This window comes from Coturnix japonica, chromosome 1, assembly GCF_001577835.2.
Source record: "Coturnix japonica isolate 7356 chromosome 1, Coturnix japonica 2.1, whole genome shotgun sequence".
In the NCBI taxonomy this organism is placed as follows: Eukaryota; Metazoa; Chordata; class Aves; order Galliformes; family Phasianidae; genus Coturnix; species Coturnix japonica.
The window spans coordinates 92,653,233-92,673,087 of NC_029516.1; the positions used below are offsets into that span (position 1 = coordinate 92,653,233).

General features: G+C 37.6%; 1 protein-coding gene and 1 long non-coding RNA gene across 3 annotated transcripts in view; one reads left to right on the top strand and one right to left on the bottom strand.

The window, feature by feature from the left end:
• Positions 1-5,863, top strand: part of LOC107322644 — a 25,006-nt gene extending 19,143 nt beyond the window's left edge. For both annotated transcript variants that reach the window (XR_001559008.2, XR_004309399.1), the window contains exons 2-3: positions 1,519-1,659; positions 3,721-5,863. This is a non-coding gene — a long non-coding RNA (uncharacterized LOC107322644). The remainder of the gene's footprint in view (positions 1-1,518; positions 1,660-3,720) is intronic.
• A 597-nt stretch (positions 5,864-6,460) lies between these two features.
• ADAMTS5 (ADAM metallopeptidase with thrombospondin type 1 motif 5) overlaps positions 6,461-19,855 on the bottom strand; it is a 46,995-nt gene continuing 33,600 nt past the window's right edge. Inside the window, exons 5-8 of the mRNA XM_015881917.2 lie at positions 18,433-18,616; positions 17,849-18,024; positions 16,828-17,003; positions 6,461-13,490 (exon numbers count right to left, since the gene is read on the bottom strand). Coding sequence (XP_015737403.1) covers positions 12,920-13,490; positions 16,828-17,003; positions 17,849-18,024; positions 18,433-18,616 — 1,107 coding nt within the window. The 3' untranslated portion in view covers positions 6,461-12,919. The remainder of the gene's footprint in view (positions 13,491-16,827; positions 17,004-17,848; positions 18,025-18,432; positions 18,617-19,855) is intronic.

The following is a 19,855-nucleotide window of genomic DNA, read 5'->3' on the forward strand; positions in this document are numbered from 1 at the left end:
CAGGCATTGGCTTGTAAGGTACATAGAGGAGAAAAATATGTCAACAGGCAGAGCACTGAACATAATCTGCCTTGTGTGGGATTTCAAGGCTTGGCTAGAATCACAGTATGGTGTTAAATAGCATACTGAAATGTATATATATATGTACATGTTTTGCAAAAAATGTTAAGGATGGGATTTACAAATTCATTGAAGTGATTTAAAGACGTGACTTATGCTTGAAGTCAAGGCTAAGGACTCTGCCTTAAGCGTAGACATAATTTAATATTTATTGGGATTCGTGTAGCAGGTACTACTTAGATAAAAAGCACAGACACAGCCAGTTAATGCCGAATATTACTGCAGTAGACTCAGGGATTTTCTACAGAGGAGGTTTATACTGGGTCAAACCCAGCGGAAGGTTTTTCATCCGCAACATTACACCACACATTATTGTCACTGGCACATTGCTTTGGCACTTCTTCTTCTTTTTCTTTTTTTTTTTTTTTTGCTCTTGGAATCAGAAAATATTTAACACTGCTAAAATAACTTCTGTCTGTTGCCATATGAGTACCAACATAATTTTTGTGGTTCTCTTAACTACTTTCCTGCAGAGCTTTGTGATGCATCACTGATGACTAGGCTACTTATTTACTCATGGCACCTTTCTGAAATAGTCAGGTGAACTGGAATCATCCCCCTGCATTGGTTCCAGGAAGGATTTATCCTTTCATTCTCCTGTGTGTTAGGGATCAGCACCCATGAGACTGTCCATCAGTGAGCCTTTTCTAGTTGTGGTTATATTGTATGTACTGAGGTCTGGCAGAGAGGATGAATGCTCCTACATGCCCTTTCTGTTCAGCCAACACCTTTGTCTTGAGGCACAAAGACCCTTGAGGCATTAGTTAATTAAGATTCAGTCTAAAACCCTTGTCTGTGAGGTATGTTACCTCTATTACATCCTACTGGCACGTGTATCAAAGGAATTTTCTTGCCTGTCTACTAACAGCTTGCTTTTAAGTAAAGTGCTATATTAGAAAGTGCTTCAAGAATGAGTGATTCACTCTCAGCCATTTGTGATCTGTAATGCATATTACTGTTACAATTGCTACAATCCAAGGGTAGGAACTTCCTCACAAGCTAATTAAATTATTTAACTAGGATTTTATTAAAATCTTTAAGGAAATGCTTAAGCTTGTAAATCCATGCTGGCTGCAATATTCATTTTCTTTAATAACAATATCCAGAGTGTCATAAATATTGGATTTATGAATGCATCTACTATTTCTAACTGAAATCTATATGTATTATAGAATTTTTTTTTCTTCTTTTTTTTCCTTACCTTTATCTGGTACATTTAATTTTGTATAACATTATCCAATTCTGAACTATTTTCTTATATGTAAGTTCAAGGTAGAGGAGATTCTGTTTGTAGATACCATTCCTTCTTGGATCTTTTTTCATTCTTTTATTCTCTTTAGCTTTGTAGTTGGAAATAAGAAATAACCGTCTCTTTTACATATTCTTACATATTTCTAGAAATCTGGCTAGCTCTGAAGACAAACCAGGTGATGATTTACATAAACATTATGAGCACAGCCAAAGGAAATGGCTCTTGTGGTAGAACATGCAGGCTCTGGAGCCTCAGACTGGAGTCCCTCTGGGAAGGCCTTCTGCAGGGTAAGCTGGGTAGAATCCTTTTGGAGGAAAAGTTGTTCCATAATAACCTCACAGTTTGCCTTGGGTTCTGGCTGTCTCTGCCTTGCCTTAAGAAATTATTTTAGAGGAAAATATAGCAAAAAATACATAGTGGACTCATCCTAAAATAATAATTACTTTGATGGATAAAGAAGTAAAACATCCTTTGGTTCTTTCTCCTCTTCTCCAAAGTTGAAGTTCTTAGTATAATAATTCAGTTCACTGCCTCTTTTTAACCTGATTAGGGGCTAGTGTTTCACTGATGATTTCCTGTGTACATTAAGAGGCTGAGCTTTACACAGAGAAGTCCTGCCATTTCCCTTCTCCCTTTGAAGAGCTTGTATGGCCAAGACTCTGACTGTGTATTTTGGCATTTGAATGCCAGACTAGTTGGTAATTTCCCCTTAAATCTTTTCATAGCTCAGATTCCTATCAAAAAAGCCTATCTCTTCACAGCCGGTGGTTCACCATACAGAGGTTGTCTCCACTATCGGCATCCTCTCCGTGGCTTGGCTTGCCCCCGCAGAGCCTGCCATTTCACATGCTTTTAGCTGGGAGTTCTCTGCAGCATATATTTAAATGAAATATTGCTTGAAAGCCCTCTGGATGGCTGTTAGATCTTTGCATGCCACATAAATATTAGTGTGAAAACATTCCTCCCAGCCCACACAGAATGCATGTAACACTGTTTTTTCTGGACAAACCATTGGTAAGTACAGTGAAGCCTTCAGAAAGGACCACTTCCACTGGGCAGGGTCCTGTTTTAAATCGACCACTTTAAAGTGCTCAGAAAGTTTCCAGTATAATTTTCGTTACCCTGTAGTTACAGACCACCTTTACTAGGTAGAGCAGCTTGTTTGCCAACCCGTTGGGCAGCTGCCATGTCAGCAATTGCCTCGGTGGATGTTAGCCAGAACTCAACTGTTTCAAGATGTGAGTTACCTGATGCTGCTCTGGACGGTGCTGGGGCGATGTTCACTTCTCGGATACCTTCCCAGTCTATAAGCAGATGCTTCTCTGTGGTGCCTTCACTGCTCTGTGACTGCGTGGGGCACGTTTCCAGCAGGCCTCTGCTGGATTGCCTGAGGAGGGCAATTTTCACATTCTTTGCACAAACTTTCATGGGTCTAACCCATGCGCGTGCCCTTCAGTCATTATCCACACAGCTAGAGCGAGATTTACATCTGCAAATCTCATCAGGGCATAATGACCCTCGATTATTAAATAAGCAAAATTATCAGTCACCATAAATACACCTGGCTCCATCAGCAGAGGGTCCGGGCAGAGCACCTGCTGCCAGGGCACTCGCTTCATGCTGTGCTACATTTCTGTGGAAAACGGAAGTTTCAGCCCTGAGTGTTCTATAAGCAAGCATGAGTGCCTGAGCGATTTTAATCGCAGCTCTGCAAGTGAGCAGCTCTGGGCAAGCAAGCTTCAAAGAAGCAAGAAACTCAGTGCCTCCAGAGCAAGAAGTGTAAAATCCATCTTGACTGCTCTCTGAAAATAACAGAAGGGTGAAAGGGGGAGGGAAAAGGTGGCTAGCAGAGCTGCAGCTACAAAGAGAGTATATTTATGATGCACACCTGCGTGAAGCACTTGGCTATGCTGGAGATAGGCATGTCAGTGCACATATGCAGGATCTTGTGAGTTCAGTTTCACCTGCTGGGACATGGGCCCTCTGGCACCCACCTGCTGCACTCAAGGCTTACTTGAATGTGTTGCTGCTAACAAGGGTCTGGGTAGCAGAACTTGGGCTGCAATCAAAGGTTATGTTTTTAGTTCTGTAGGTGCAGGTCCTCTAGGTAATGTCTTACTGGGAAAGAGGATCAGAAAGGATAAATACCATAAAGAAATATCAATGAACCAAACCACAACACTTGAAGTAGTGAGGCTGTTGCATTAATAGACGCAATGACCATTATAACATTATAACAAACACATTATTTGGTTATATTGCTAAAACAGACCTTTGTCAAGCATCTGCTTAAGGAAATGTATGTGAATTTCCCTTTAAGTGTTTTTTTTTTTTTTTTTTTTTCCCAGAATAATCAAGGAAAAGAAAAGAGATTAGTGCCCTGTTCCTGGAAGCATGGAAAATAATCATTTTCTTTGGATTTTATTAAAATATATTTTCCCACATTTTCTCTTCAGTCCTTTTGTTGAGTCAGCGTAGAATGCTGAGTGGTGTAAGTATGACTGATATATTACTACCAAATTAGCAGAGTATAGCATAAGAAGAGCAAGGTAACAGTTCAAGCAATGTGGAAAAACTCAAACACAGCCTTGTTCTTGTTTAATTATTCCACATATTTTGATGTATCCAAAACTCCTTTTTTTAAAAAAAAAAAAAAGTTTCAGTTTGGCTGGAAGTCTAAAATTGACCAAATGGATCCTGTATTCTAACCTAAAAATGAGATTTTGGTCTACAAATTCAGTCTTGGGAATAGAAATCTCCCTCATTGTACGTCATTCTGTAAAGTTTCTGAAGAGGTGAAATGTCACATTATGAAGAGATGGAAAATGCATTAAGAGAGAATGAGTTCATCTTCCTGATACTGAACAGTCTCTGCACAGTAATGGAATTATGACAGCCTTGGATGTTTGAGGAAATCTATACTGCTGTCTGTGCTGCATTTGATTTGTGGAGGAGTGGATTTCCATTCTCATTAATGGCTTTCTCTGAGCTACTGCAAACTCTAAAATGAGAAATAAAACCATGGTTTTGGGAAGATAAGACCTGTCATAACCACATGGTGACATTGCAGATTGCTTTGCAGAAAGAAAAAAAAAATGCAGAGGAGGTACTGGAGTATTTCTGAGATATGGAGTTCTGTCAATGACAAATAATGCATAAAAGTAGAGGACAAAGATGTGCAGTTTGCATGACTGCTATGTTTACCTGCTTAAGAGCAGAGGGAGTTGAGGAGTGTGTACAGTTTTTGCTTTGCCCCAGGACCCTGGCTGAGGAGAAATGCTGGGAAGGAAGAAAACATGTTAGTCTGTTATTGCTGCGAAGAGTGTGGAGCAGATAAATCATTTCCTGAAGCCCTTTAAGCAGGATAAATGGTAGAACTGCATGCTTGTACAGTGTTTTCACTGCATCCTTCAATGATGTTGAACATTGTATGAACAGTCTTATAAACATGTAGTGTAAATGTATAAATGAGATTTTTGGAAATATTTTTATATACATGCATAATATATGCAAATATCTAACATTTTGGGTGTGCATATGTGTGTATATATATATATATATATATATGTACACACACACATATATATGTACACATATATACTGTGTATCTTTCACCAAGCACTAGCAGGACAGCTGTCTTGTAAGGTGGTTCAAGGACTGGTATGTAGTATCATGGATTATTAAACACATATTTCCAAAGGCCTCGGACCTATTACTATAGGTACTGGCCACTATGCAAAACTTCACTGCCATTGTAAGAACAACCCAAGAAGAAAAGCTATTCCTAGGCATGAAAAAAAAAAACGGTTTCTATAAATAAGAATCAACATCACTTAGTATTTGTAAGGCAAAATAAAAAATAAAAAAAATAAAAAGGGAAAGTCCAAAATTCATCAAAATGTCAACTATCAATAGATCAGGCATACACTTGTAATAAGACTTAGTTTTTGAGTTGAATTTGCATTCTCTTTTGGAAGGAGCACATCATTTTAGGGAACAAGAAAAACTCTGTATTATTGAATTAGAAAGGATATACAAGAAATCAGCATGAAAATTATAATTTAAAATAATCCGGTTCTATTAGAAAGTCATGGTATAATCATAGAAACATTAAGGTTGGAGAAGACCTCCAAGATCATCTAGTCCATCAACTACTTCATCTTAAGAGCCACAATTCAATAGCAGTGTGTATGCAATTATGTGGCACCAGCCATATCCCCTTAGCTATTGCCTTAATCTTCTCTTGGGTACATGTGCTACGATACCATACAGGCATGCATCATACACTTTCGCCACCTGTCCTGGCAGATTTTTACTACTCTTAGATGAGTTTGTATTGCTAATTATTAATCGAATTTGGGCCACCTTAATCCACTGTCTAATTCTGCTGAATGAAGCTTTTGGACATGGATGAAATAAAAATTTCCAGGTTTATAAATACCTGAGGTGTGGGAGCCATAGTGGTGAGTCTGGTCTCTTTTCAGTAGTGCATGGGGATAGGACTAGGGGTAATGGGATGAAAGTACAGCATAGGAAGTTCCGCATGAATGTGCGGAAGAACTTCTTTACAGTGAGGGTGACGGAGCACTGGAACAGGCTGCCCAGGGAGGTGGTGGAGTCTCCTTCTCTGGAGATATTCAAGACCCACCTGGACGCCTACCTGTGTGACATGGTGTAGGGAGCCTGCTTTGGCAGGGGGGTTGGACTCGATGATCTCTAGAGGTCCCTTCCAACCCCTACAATTCTGTGATTCTGTGAAATCACATGGATTTCACTGGGGCTTTGTACAGACTCAGGAGATCATTGGTGTATGCTACTTCTGTTGGATGGCAGCAAACAAATTTTTTCTAGGTCTCTGGAATGGCACTGAATACTGTTTTCTGCACTTTTCTGAAATATTTAATGACTCATACGAACACATCCACAGAACTTCACCCCACCACATACTGCACAAAGTGCAATGTTTAAAAGTAGAAATAATATTTATGCCTTAATTTAGGTGTCAGCTCAGTCTCTTTTAGGTTCTCTCTTTTTAGTGGGAGACAAATGGCAAACAGCAGCCCACAGATATAACATATGAAACCAGTGTTTGGACCTATGATACAGTTTATTACTTCTTTTAACTGAAATCACAGAATCAAATGTTTTAAGATTACAACTGGTAAATTATACATATGTAACAGTTTACAAAACAAAATATTGGCCTTCAATGTGTCATAGTACAGTGTAGACCTTGTACAATTCAGTTCAAAAAAATTAATGTTTCGCATAACATTATTTATGGTGTAAACTGGCTGACATAGTAGTGCTCTAAATCTGTTAATTCTCTTTGATCAGACATATGGAAAAATTAAGAAAAAAAGTCATGTGACACATCCTGGTTTTCACTGGGTATTGGTATTTCAGTCAAGTTATCTGTAATGCACAAAGTGACACCAATGGAGTGTACAAAGAGGCACATGCAATAAATTAAGAAAAAATGAAAGCTGCGCTATCCTGTTCATCCTCCCTAGAACACCTCTCTTGTTTTATCTTATCTGATATTACACAATGACCTGACAATAGAAGTGAAATTTAATCATTGCTACACAGGGCAACACATTGTCACCAACTTATCTGGAGTATACTATCTCCCTTATCTCATGAGTTTTTATCAATGCATATATGCTTGACTGTCAAGGATTACGTTTCATATGATAAAACTACCTGAAAATTTCACAGTTCATACAATAAGTTGTAAACCAGTTCCTATACATTAAAAAGAGAAGTTATGCTGTTACTTAAAAGTGGTATGACTCTGAAGCAGCTCCTGCAAAGGCAAGCGATGTAATAAAGTTACTCTGAATTTATGTAGGTATAGCTGAAACCAGTGTAACTATTCTGCCCTGTGAAAGTGATTACTGGAGACCCAAATACTCATTTGTCTGCATACAAATGTGGATATGGTTATACATACACATGTATACACAAACACAAACAAACTAAATACACATTTCCATGTAGGCATGGTTAAGTTCTGTGTGTACACCTATATGTTTCAGCACAGACTATGTTAGATTTTAGCTGATACATTGGAAAATACTTGAAATATTCTTACAGCTACTGTGAGACTCTACAGACAAATCTCAGGGCAAACAATGCTGAGAGTTTTGGTTTCAATCTATAACTTCAGTGTGCAGAAGAGCTAGACACTATTGAATGTTTGGTACAGGGTATCTGGAAGGAAGTTCTCCAGCCACTCACCAACATTAACAATGTGTTTGGGTCTTTTCAAGTATCACACGCTATCACTGAAAACTGTCACTTGTAATATAATCTTGTAAACCCCAGAGCTACAGCATGAGGTGCCAGTAGAGGACCTGAAAATTTGTCTCAGCTTAAGTCATTAACAGCAAGTGCAATAAGCCAGAAATATTTGCACTGGCAATGCCATTTCAGACAAGAATGTTGAATTAGCTTTATCTTACAAACTAGCATTCCATGTACCCACAGTAAAAAAAAAAAAAAAGACTATTGAAAATGTTACTACTGACAAGTATGGGTGCAACTCTATAAAAACAAATCATTTAATTAAGATAAGGAACAAAGGCCTCAAAATCAGTAATGTTATTATTATTTTTTCCTGAAAATTGCAGCCCAGGCTTGAAGAATCTAACTTTGCTTCTCGCCATGGGCTCCGTCTTCCTCACTGACAAAGAACAGCGCAGCATTAGTGAACACAAGGAGAAACAGTCACCTACCTAAACATTTTTATGAAAACCTACAATTTTCAATGTTTCAGCTGTACAAAGCTTCTTTAAAGCCCTCCCCAAAGACCATCAAAAGCAAAGGCTTATTGTCTTTTCCTGGTGTTTTCGAGTGGGCTTTAATGGAGGCAGCATTGCCCACTGGCCTTCATAACTTCATCTGAAGCCGCATGGTTGGCTCTGGGTGTTCCATAGGGCCATGGCAAACATTGGGTACAGAGGATGAGATGGAATGTACCTTGTGTGAGTATGGTCACATCTTTCCATAGTTTAAAATAGACTTTTTGCTGTCTGTAGTGCTACCCTTACAGTGAAGTGGTTAGAAAAATAATTTGTATTATTAAGTTAATTGATAGTATGGGTTTATCTATACTGTATTTTTATTTTTATTTTTTATTATTCTTATTATTTTTTACCTTGCAGTCCAGTACAGTTTCCCTAAAGCTAAGCAGAATTTGGACTAGACAAAAACTGAAAGTAATCAGATACTGTTATTTTCAAGGAAATACTGGGAATGCATGCTTGGCTGGCTTTTTATTTGCATCTCATTGTCTGACATGGTGCAAAGAGCTAGAGTAAAACAAAGAAAAACACTGCAAAGCCTTACAAATTGTGCTTTTGACATTTTATAGCTATAATAAATAGATCTATAAGTATATAAACAGTGAAAAGATTGAAAAGGTAGCTTTTATAATGGTTCACTTTTCATAAACCAAATTGTACATCATTTAATCTGTAATTGCAGAGAGGCACACAAAACAATTTCTCTGTAGTGATTTCACTTAAATATAAGAAGCTGCATAAGAGAATAGTCACTTGCCACCCTGAAACTTAGAGAAACTTCATTCACATGGAGAGGACTGCCATTTACTGCAAGCCTGAGCTTGCTCCCATTGGTGCAAATGCTAAGACTCTCAATCAACCTGAGTGGTGAACTACAAAGGAGCAGAGCAGAAACTGCACATGCCTTTATGAAGCAAGTCTAATCTTTAGAACCTGGGTGCTTTTCTTTGTTTGTCCACAGACCTCTTTGACTGAGATATTTTAGAGCCGAAGTGTAACAAGGAGCTTTGAGCATAGGGTGTCATGAACTTCTCTAAGAAAGATGGCAGCAGAAAAGGAATATACATCTATACAGTGTGCACACGTATACACATATACTCCTGTTCCATGCAGAAAGCTTTCTAAATGAAAACAAACAAAAAGTAACCAGTGCCATACATTATGTAAACTCACTTTCAACACAAATTTGAAGCATAAATTAAGAGAGCAAGAAAGAGAGAGAGATGATAGCAAACATTTTAAATATAGAATTTGCACAATTGATATTTTTGTTAAATAAGAATAAATAAATTCATTACATCCATTCACATACTAGTTGTAAAAACAAATAAATTACTTTATTTTTTTTTCAGTGCTGTGCTTTTTTTCCTTTTTTTTTTCCTTTTCTTTTTTTTTTTTTTGTAAATACAATTGTAATTATTCCACAAGATTATTCCCTCTCCCCTTGTGATAAAACTGTTTCCACAGGAAGGCAGATAAGCTGAACTTCATGCAATCAAACTGCAGATTATAGGCTTTTTCCTAATTACACCGTCTCATTTGAAACGCAGATAAAAACCCACAGATTCCAAGGGGGTCCAATCTAAGGCACTGGAGATGTGTCCCAAACAGTCCACAGTGAATTTAATGCTGAAGCTTGTTTATTTCTATATTCTGAGCTCCTGAGACAGTACCTCTATCCATTGGAAGTGTTTTATGAATCTTGTTTGGCAAGACTCAGTAGTAATGTAAACAATGATGTAACTGTATGACCAACGAGGAATTTAGTTTGGAGCACAAACTGTAATGACAAATTCACATACCTTGCACCAATTTTTCATTCATCAGCTACATGAAATAGCTATAAGTGAAATAAGCAAAGTTGGGAATTGCAGTTTGGTTACAAAGATCAGCTAAGAAGCAAATGTTGGGTATAGCAGGCTGCTCGACCTCACCTTACACTTTTAGGATGGTTTCCTTGGTCTGTTCCCTTTCCATTAGGCTGGAGGGGGCTTTGAGAAATCTGATCAAGCTGGAGATGTCCCTTTTCATTGCAGGGAAGTTGGACCAGATGAGTCTTAAAGGTCCCTTCCAACTCAAACAATTCTACGATTTTACATAAAAGCAAGTTCTTGCACATTTCCTTCACTACTACACCGGCAAAAATAGAAAAGAATCAGCATAGTGGTTTGCTTTCACATTTGTTTACTTTTTAAAAATAGACTCTTTCTATGAAAAAGATAGTCTTGATCTAAAGAAGATTTAAATTTATACCCGTTTATGGTATTACTCTCCTGGAGTCTGAATAACATCCAAAAGCCTTACTCATTTTGTTGACTACATAATAAATTATTTCTATAATGCAAACACAAATACTTGCACATTCTGTCTCTATTCTGATACAACACAGGAAAAATAAATGCCAATTAATTCAGCAGCTGTAGGCCTAGACAAACATTAAATCTGTTCCTTATCTTTCCACTCATGATGGTTTCTACTTGTTATGATCTTCCTTAAGAGCCCTACAACACGTGTTTATACAAATACAAGTATAAAAATTGGTTTACTTGAAAGGAAAATAAGACACTTCAAACATGATCTTATGTTGTAATGTAGAGAAGACATAAGCAGTTCCAGAAATCTGCAAATATTCAGAGCCTTGATTTAAGTTCTTAGGTTGGCATCAGTTATTAAGCAGCTAATTTTCCTCAAGATCCATGTTTTGCACTTTTATTGGAAGGTCGCACCATTCTCGAAAGCTGAAGATGACTAATAACATTCCTTTGTAGTTCCTTTTTAAAGAGGATGCCCTGTCCCTACTAGTGTTTACTTAGAATAGAGTACAAAAACAGATATTTCTCCAGGTTTCAACTCCTTGATGTAGCAACTCTGTGCTGTTTTAAAATCATCACATGCTTTCTAGAATTCAAACAAACATGCCAGAGTTGCAAAAACATGTTTGTGTCAGCCTGGAGTGAGACCTGCCCTTCTTGCAACACAAACAAGATTTCTTTACTGATTTCATGACTGGGATTTTCTGAATAGCCTGGGGAAGTGTAGTTTTAAGTACCAATGACTCATAGCTGTGTCTGAAAATCTTCCTGCACTCACACTCTCCTGTGTGGACAAACTGAGAAATAAAAGATGGATGGAGTTCTACCACCTTGTACCTGTCATTCTAGGGTTTAATTCAGAGCCTGCTGATAAGAAAGGAAGCAATTCTAACACACGTTGGTGTCAGGACTCCCCACCTGTTACCTGCATTTGGTGAAACGTCCTTCCTCAGTCACTAACTTCCGCCAGATAATAATGGGATTCAGAAGCTGCTGACAAGGGAAATATTACTAGCTTCTGCCTATACTGTGGAAACAGTCTTATTGATGTTGGGTAAGTCCTCCACATCCTGATGTGGTTTGACTTCCTACTGACATCTCTTCCTTCCAAATGTGGTAGATGTACAAAACGTGGAAATCAAACAACCAAAAAAATCAAACAAAAAAGACAAACAGTTACAAACTTTTGCTGGTAAGATGAATACCAGAGTTAGACATGATGGACAAAATGGTGATAAAATATTAACTGCTTGCTGTGTTTTTTTGACCTTTATAGCCTCTTCAAAAGATGAAGGTACATTACACATTGTTATATTCAAGTTGGAAGCTGTAGAGAAAATAACAAAGAAAGCAGTTGAACATAGCCTCAGAATATCTGAGTTAGAAGACACTTGTTTATCATACCTGTAATTTTTGGTTTTCTAACTAGTTTCTACAAAATACAGTATGCCTTTGTTTTTTGGAAAGAAGGAGCTAGCAGCTATTGTTCATCAGCAACAGGGATTCCACACTGTGACAAAGCTGGAACTAGTGGAGTGTTTACCAAGCAAAAGGTACACATATTCTTTCTGGTAGATAAATATTCCTCCTATACGTGTCTGACATACTTATGGTAGGGAGCTGCTGACGGTGTTGGTACATGAGCAGTGTACCTATGGGGATCCCTGGTCTGCAAACTCTTGCAGTGCTCCTCTGAGAATTCCTTGGTGGAAACACAGTATTTGTCATAGAATTATGATCTGCTATCAGGAAATCCCTAGAACAAACATTCATTTCCCTTTGTCTAAATCAAATTACTTTTTAAAACCAGCAGCAAGCCCTTCATTTTCCAGTAAAACATCTGCAGCCATTTCTGAAGACTGGACTAAGTCCAGAAGGGCTGCAGATATACTTTGGTCAATCATTTCGCTTATATAGCTTGTCTTTTGATTTTTTTTTAGTAGAACCAAGTGATATAAAGTGACATACCAAATCAAATATATTTACAAAATAGTATAAAATAAGCTTCCATGGTATCGTGGGTACATGTGATATTTTCTAAGGACATACTGTATTAGAGGTAGGTGAAAAAGGGGAGATGATTCTGTAACCTTCAAAAATCCCAGGATCCTCCATTTCCTAGTTTTTCTTCTTTTTCATTATTTTATATTTTTGCAGACATAGAGGGCTTATAACAACTTTAATGCTTTTTTTTGCTTTTTTTTTTTTTTTTCTTTTTTCTTTTTTTTAAACAGATCAAGATCACCCTACTATTTTTCAAAGCAGTGCACATCTTCATTTGGTCCAAATAGGCAGATTCTGCCCATAATTTGAGACTTTATGCAAATACACCGAAGCCTTTGCTTCTCTCTGTCTGGGCAGACCTAATACCAGTATGTCAACAATGGCTTCATCAAACCTCTTTTAAAGAAGATCACAACCACAGGTTAACACTTTTTCAACAAGCACTGTTTAAATGCTGATGGTCTCTGAGAGAGAAGACATCCTTTTGCTAGTTTTCCATGTCCATCTTTGCACTGGACAGTTCTGGTGTGCCATCCTGTGTCACATGTTCGAGAACAAGAAAGCCATGGCCCTGTCACCCACCGGGGTTGTGTGAGCTGTGGAGTTACTTTGCTGCTGCTGCCACTGCCAGAGACAGAGTTAGTCATTTGCCCTTGCTTCTTTGGCACAAAGAAACTGTAACGGACGTCCACTGGTTGAGTTGGGTCAGTTGCAAGTATCTGCACTATAAGAACCTCCTTTGTGGCAGAGTGTCCCATTGCATGCAAGAAATCATCTTTGTGACTCCAGCCACTATAGTTCATGACAGTCCCATTGATATCGATGATTGTTTCTGAAGTGGAGATCATATATTTTCCATTGACAAGGTACTCACCGTTCTTCTTTTTCAAGGCCAGGTAGGCAGTAAACCTGCTCTGGTCCTTAGTCTTGAATTGCCGAACTTTGATGTGAGTTGCTCCTTCCGGGATTTTCACTATATCTGTGTAGCCCTTACTGCAGAGGGGAACAAAAAGAAGTATTCAGTAGCTGCTGTGAAATAAACCTCAAATCTTAGTGCAAAGCCTAATGAAGTCACTGGTAAGATGCAACTTGCTTCATTTTCATTCAGGCCCCAAATCCATCTGGCTTGAGGCACATTTGAGATTAATTTAATCAGGTTCAATTATTTGTCATTTGTAACGCTATGTTCTTGAAGAAATTTCTACTGTGCTTAATTCAAACTGCTTAATCTTCAGCTTTAGGAATGATTTTTCATGAGTGAAATCCAAGAGGAATGAAAAATAACAGATAGTTTATATACTTCAGCAAAGGGTGGGAGATATGAAATATGATGCAAGTTTTCCGTGCCAAGGAAAGATAATGAGATATGCATTGGTTACAGCTGTTTCTTGCTGTCTTTGCCATAATGATTAAGGAAAGCATGAGCAGAGTAACAGCTGGATAGAGGTACCTTGGGAACATTTAAAAATGATCTTGATCACAGAGAAAAAAATTGTTTACTTTGAAATTCATAAAGCTAAAGATGAATTGTTCAGCGTCTAATAGAAGGTGCACTCAAATGCTTAATTTGAAGCACAAAGTTCTCTTAGTAAGTACTTATGAAAAGCTTTAATGCAAACTTAGGAAGAGATATTTCACTTTTCTACTGAAAGTGACAAGCATTCAAAACCTGCAAGTGTACCAGAGCTTTTACTATCTCAAGTATATAATTTGTTCTAACCATAGTGATACACTCAGAAGGCTGAACACTATATGTAGCTGCAGGCTACCAGCTGGATTTTGGTAACACTTATTTTCATTTCTAAACCAGTGATGAAACCATTCTGCAAGTACCTTGTATCTTAAGTGCCCAGTGCTGAGACGGGTATAGGAAAGGAAATGAGAAAATACACATACAATGCAGGAGAGTGACAGTCCCCTGGAATTGGCCTACCACTTTCACAAACAGTGGTTTCACAAGTAGAGACTACAGAGATTACAGATTAAATGCTTGTTCCATTCCCATGCTATTTCAAGCACTTACAGGACAACTACTAAAACTTCTTTAATTTATCACCGCTATAAACCTGAAGGAATGAATATTGTGCAAATAACAAGTTGGGTGTCTCTGCTCCACAGCACTGAAGAAATGCTTTTACTTAACAGTTGCCAAAACGACTCTGTCAAAACACATTATTAAAGTTACAAAATCATCTGTTCAAAAAAAAAAAAAAAAAAGAAATGCTAGAGAATGCAACATTCCATGCGCAAAAAGAAGCATGTGCAGCCCCTCTTTCCCAATTTCTGACTATTTAACTTTATGGCCCTTTTAAAAAGTTATTAGGAAAGTGTTTTCCAGAACATTGGGCTTTTTTTAAAGAGAAAAAAAGAACAAGCAAATGTTGTGGTGGCAATTGTTTTTGACAGAAAATACTAGTTTTGCTCTTGTGCATTTAATAGTTTCCCTGCACACTTAATGTTCAGGTTGCCATAGTGGGCAGCAAAGTGGGAGCTGCTATGCTGATATTTTTCAGAGGAGGAAGATAATTTTACTGCTTTTTTTTTTTTTTTTTTTTTTTAATTTTTTTATTTTTTTTTTTTTTTTTTTTTTTTAATATGCAAAAGTTATTTATAGACAATTATGATTTTACTATTTTAACGTAGGGTTTCTTTTTAAAATCAATTACTTGCATAAAGGAATTATATCAATCAATTTCCCAATAAAAAAATAAACTCAATCAAAATCAAGTTAGAACACACACATTACTTACAGCTTGATTATTACTAAGTGTGACAACACCCTGAATGCAGCAAGGTCAAATTAGTATTTTACACTCCAACTGGTCTCATTTCAGTTAAAGCCATGATTTGAGGAGTAAGATGGCACCTTCACTGGAATGATTAAAGTAGAATCTCACTGTTACCAATTATATCTACACTACAGTCTTCTTTGTTCAGGCATTTCAGAATTTTCATTCAATATTTACAAATTATAAAAGATTTGGTTTATATAAGTACTAAGTTGGATGGAAAGTCATTCTTTTTAGAAGAGGTATTTCAGGATTCTTGGGTGAATTATCATTGGTTTATCAGGAAGAAGATTGGTTATGGTTATTTTATAGAACAAACTCCCTTTTGAAGTTTTTGACTACTATTACTCAGTGTGTCAAAATGTATAGAAGTAAAAGGTCCTTTCAGGAGTCAGATTTCAAATTCTAGTGGTGTTTTGCGTGTATGCAAGAATTTGTTAGACATAAATTCGATGTACATTTTAAAAGATGTTGTGTGCTGCGTATAAATGTTCGGCTGAAAGTAAGTTTCTAAGAGTGGGTCACTACAGCTGTCCAGTGAGAACTTGCTATCTATACAAACAGTGGTTAAGAAATCCTAACTCTTATATAAACTCTAAGGGGAACAAGAATACAGACAGAAGGCAGACTTACTCGACATTGGTAGTCTTGGTACAAAGTTTGCTTCTGCTTTGCAGAGTCAGGAAAAACCATGGGGGAGTTGCTTTTGTTTTACTTATATTAAGTTGTATCATACTTAAAAGCTGAACTCTGACAGAAAAATGGGTTATGGATGACTGCTATAAATGTTTTAACTTAAAAAAAATATTTGTCCACCTGGAGACCAATATTATCACAGTGAACAGTAAGGGATATAGAAAATGTCACATATAAGCCTGCGTGTACTTCTGACATATTGCCTAGTCAGTTACCTAAGCTCCCTGTATACTCAGCAGTGTGAAAAGGTATTTTAGCGTATAATCACTTTCAGCTACCAAGGATTACTTTTACAGCTGTGCACTAATGCTGCCTGCTTCTCTTTACTAACTATGCAAGGAATCTGTTGCTAAATGATGATAACTACTAGATGATATTAAATACATTCCTAACGTGTGCCCTGTCAACACAGCATCACCTGGGAAACCTTGAGTTTCAGATATATCTAGATATACCGCTGACACCAAAAGCTTTCTGATTAATCACTGTCTTCCCTTCACTCTCTCCTCTAAAAACCACACGCCACCTGGCACAGCAAGACTGGAAAACAGCAGAAGATTTTGTACTTTACTGTAGGCAGACTTCCTGTGACTGGGTGCTCACCTGTATCCTTGGTACTTTATGTCAGAAATGAACTGGGTGCAGTGTTTTCTTAGGTGATTATTTGCCACTTCCAGGGTATTTTAAGAGGCCAGCTGTAAACATCTGAACAGTGCAATAAAGCACTGACAATGTATGCGTTTACTTAATTTTCATATGAAAGTAAATTGCATTTAGAGGAGGGAAGCACACAAATATAGCTACTATTTGCACAAGATACATTTACTAATACTCATGATCAATACCTCTTTTTGGTGAAGGTTCCCATGACTTTTGTGCAGCTTGAATTATCTCCACCACACACTCCGCATTTGTCGTACTGGAGCTTCGAACCAATGATGCCATCACAGCCAGTTCGGATGCATTTTCCCCGGACACAGACTGAATTACTGTACGGCCGACATTCAGTACCATCAGTTACCTAGGTAATCAAATGCCTGTTAGTTAAAACAACCACAGGAAAAAAAAAAACCAAAAACTGCTTTTGTGAATCCGACTGGCAAAAAACCTTATTTATGTCACCCATACAGAACAATTTCCACCCTGACAACCCAGACTGAGTTTCTCTAACATTCCCAGTGCTACAGCAGATGAAATTTAGCAAAGGGCTGAAAGCGGTGTGAAGTAAAGCACTAAAGTGACCCAGACATTTATGACAAGGTCATTAGCAATGTTTTGCTAATAGTAATAGTACTTGTATGCTTTTCACTTGTTAATTTCAGTTCACTTCATTAATGCATATGCAACAGTTAAAGGCAGAAAACTGCCAGCATAAGTGTGGGAGATATTTCAGTTCAAATTGTATCTGTTATGACAAACTGACCACAAGTCACATCTATACTAATTGGCAAATTAGTTTTTATTAATTGGTTTTGTATGAGTTAATCCAGACATCCTTAAAATCATTCAGGAGAAAATTTATACATCAGCTGTGGTTCTCTCTCTCGTCCAGAAGCCCCCAGACTCACAGATGAGTCTCCAGGTAAAAGTCCTTTAAGCACAACTGAAAAGAAACCACTGCAGAGTGCTCTTGCAGGACTGTATTTTTATGGACTCATATACTGAGGTGTGGAAAAACTTGTCTAATTTTAGAGGTCAGTTCTGGTACTAATGTGTAACAACTGGATGTGACCATTGCATCTAATCACACAGTTAAATCTTTAAATCATATGATTAATGCATTCTCCCTTGTTGTAGGGAACTGTTTTTTAAGATACAGGACACTATTTATCTGGAACATGAAATCATGATTGGAGATGCCATTACCTTTTGGGAAAATACCACATAATAGCCCGTTCCTTTGGCTCGGCAGGTGAGCTTGCAAACATCTCCAGGAAGCACTCCAGCATACTTGGGGACCCATTCAACAAACGTTTTGACACCCTTTGCATCAGACTGATAACCATTCCTTGCTTCACACTGCTCTTGTCGAAAAGATTTAGCTGTAGAATGATTAACATTATTAGTGACCATTTCAGACCATGCTGCAGATATCATTATGTACACACAGAAATTTCTTTTTTACACAACTTTTTAAGTTATGATATTTCACCTCTTTATTTAGAATAGCCTTTCAAATCCTTCATTCTTTTAGAGTTTGGAAACCTTCTAATGACACAATAAGCTATGAAAGACTGGATTTAGCTTTATGATTCATCTTCTAGGACTGAAATTTCTTTACTTTTGATGTCCTTTACTGATGAGGTCAGAGTAGGGATAAGAGAATAATTATCACATTGTATTAGTGATGAAAGTCTTCCTTGGTAAGCACAGATCTTGGATGTTTCCTTTCTCAGTAGAAGTTCAACATTTACTATCTATGAACACAGATGCTGCATCAGCTAACATACCATTTGCTGGGCAAGGTGTGACATTGCAAGATCGATAGATGGCCCTCTTGCCAGTGCAGTACCGGCCGTTGTTTCTAGGAGCTGGGTTATTGCAGTGACGATAAGCAAACTGAACACCTCCACCACATGTACGGGAGCACTGTCCCCAGGGTCCCCATGACCCCCAGTTACCATGGCTTGATGCCTGAAATATATGAGAAGTGGAAGGTAAGGACATCATCCAAATGTGATTAGGTGCAAAATCTCAAAGACATTGCTAATGTTTTCCCCAACTGAAGGTGCTTCCTTGGTCGTTTTAGCAGGGATAAAAAGGTGTTAGGAGCCTTCTTTCTACCGGCAAAATTAATTTATATTATCTGCAGAATTATGGCATCTGGTTTGGCACTAATTTGCCACCAACAGGCTTGATAAACCATCTCCTGAGGATCTGGCTCCAGAGCATATTCATAAGACTATCTATGAATAATAAATGCAATTATTATTCTAAGTAGATACTGCTCTGTATTACGAGATCTAATTAACATAAGCAAGCATTCTTAAGGATACCTGAATTCTGACTTTACGTTGATGAGTTTTGTTTTCAGTTACCTACTTCACACATATACTACAAATATGACAAAATATTCATAGTTTCACCATACACCCAAATTACATTAACAGTATTCTAAGTCTAAGATTAGGCAATTGCTTCTGCTTTTCACTTTTTAAATAATTCAGACTGTATTTCAGATTGTTTTTAAGGCAGTAAACGAACACAAAAATCAAAAATTTGGGCAGTGAAAGTAAAGACGAAGCTCCTTCTGAAGCAGCAGCTTAACATTTCAAGAGTACTGGCAAGAGATTGAGCCTTCAGATATATATTGCAGCTCCGCCAGTTTGACTCTATAGCATATTCCAACAATTAACAGATATTGTGCCAAGAAATATACCAGTCCGTAAAAAGAAAAAAAAAAGAGCGTTATAAAGTCTGCTGCTTGATTTGAATGGCTCTTGTATTTTGTAATTATCTTCACAGAGCTCTACATTTCTGTATTCCTCCTATAGGTACAACAGAAGGAGCAGTGCTATTGTCTTCCCAGTTAATTTCAAAGCATCTGAACTGTGCGGCTGACAATTCCAACCTGGTGGACTTTCACAAGCCTCTTTGGGGGTATTTAACTGACAGAGGGAACTCCTTCACTGTAGGTACAAGCTTGGCTGCTCTAGAATTTATATCCAGGATGAACTTCTTCTTCAATTTTTCTCTTCATGAGAGTTAGCTCCCTGGAGACTTTCACGTGCGGGCTGTAAACTAAGTTTTCATATCTAATTTGCCTGAGAGTCCATTGCCAAGAAGTCAGGAAGCTGTGAATCATTCCTTGACAATCTTTCCGTGCATCCTGAGACCTGTCTTATTGAATGGGTGTCCTCTATTCTGAAGTGA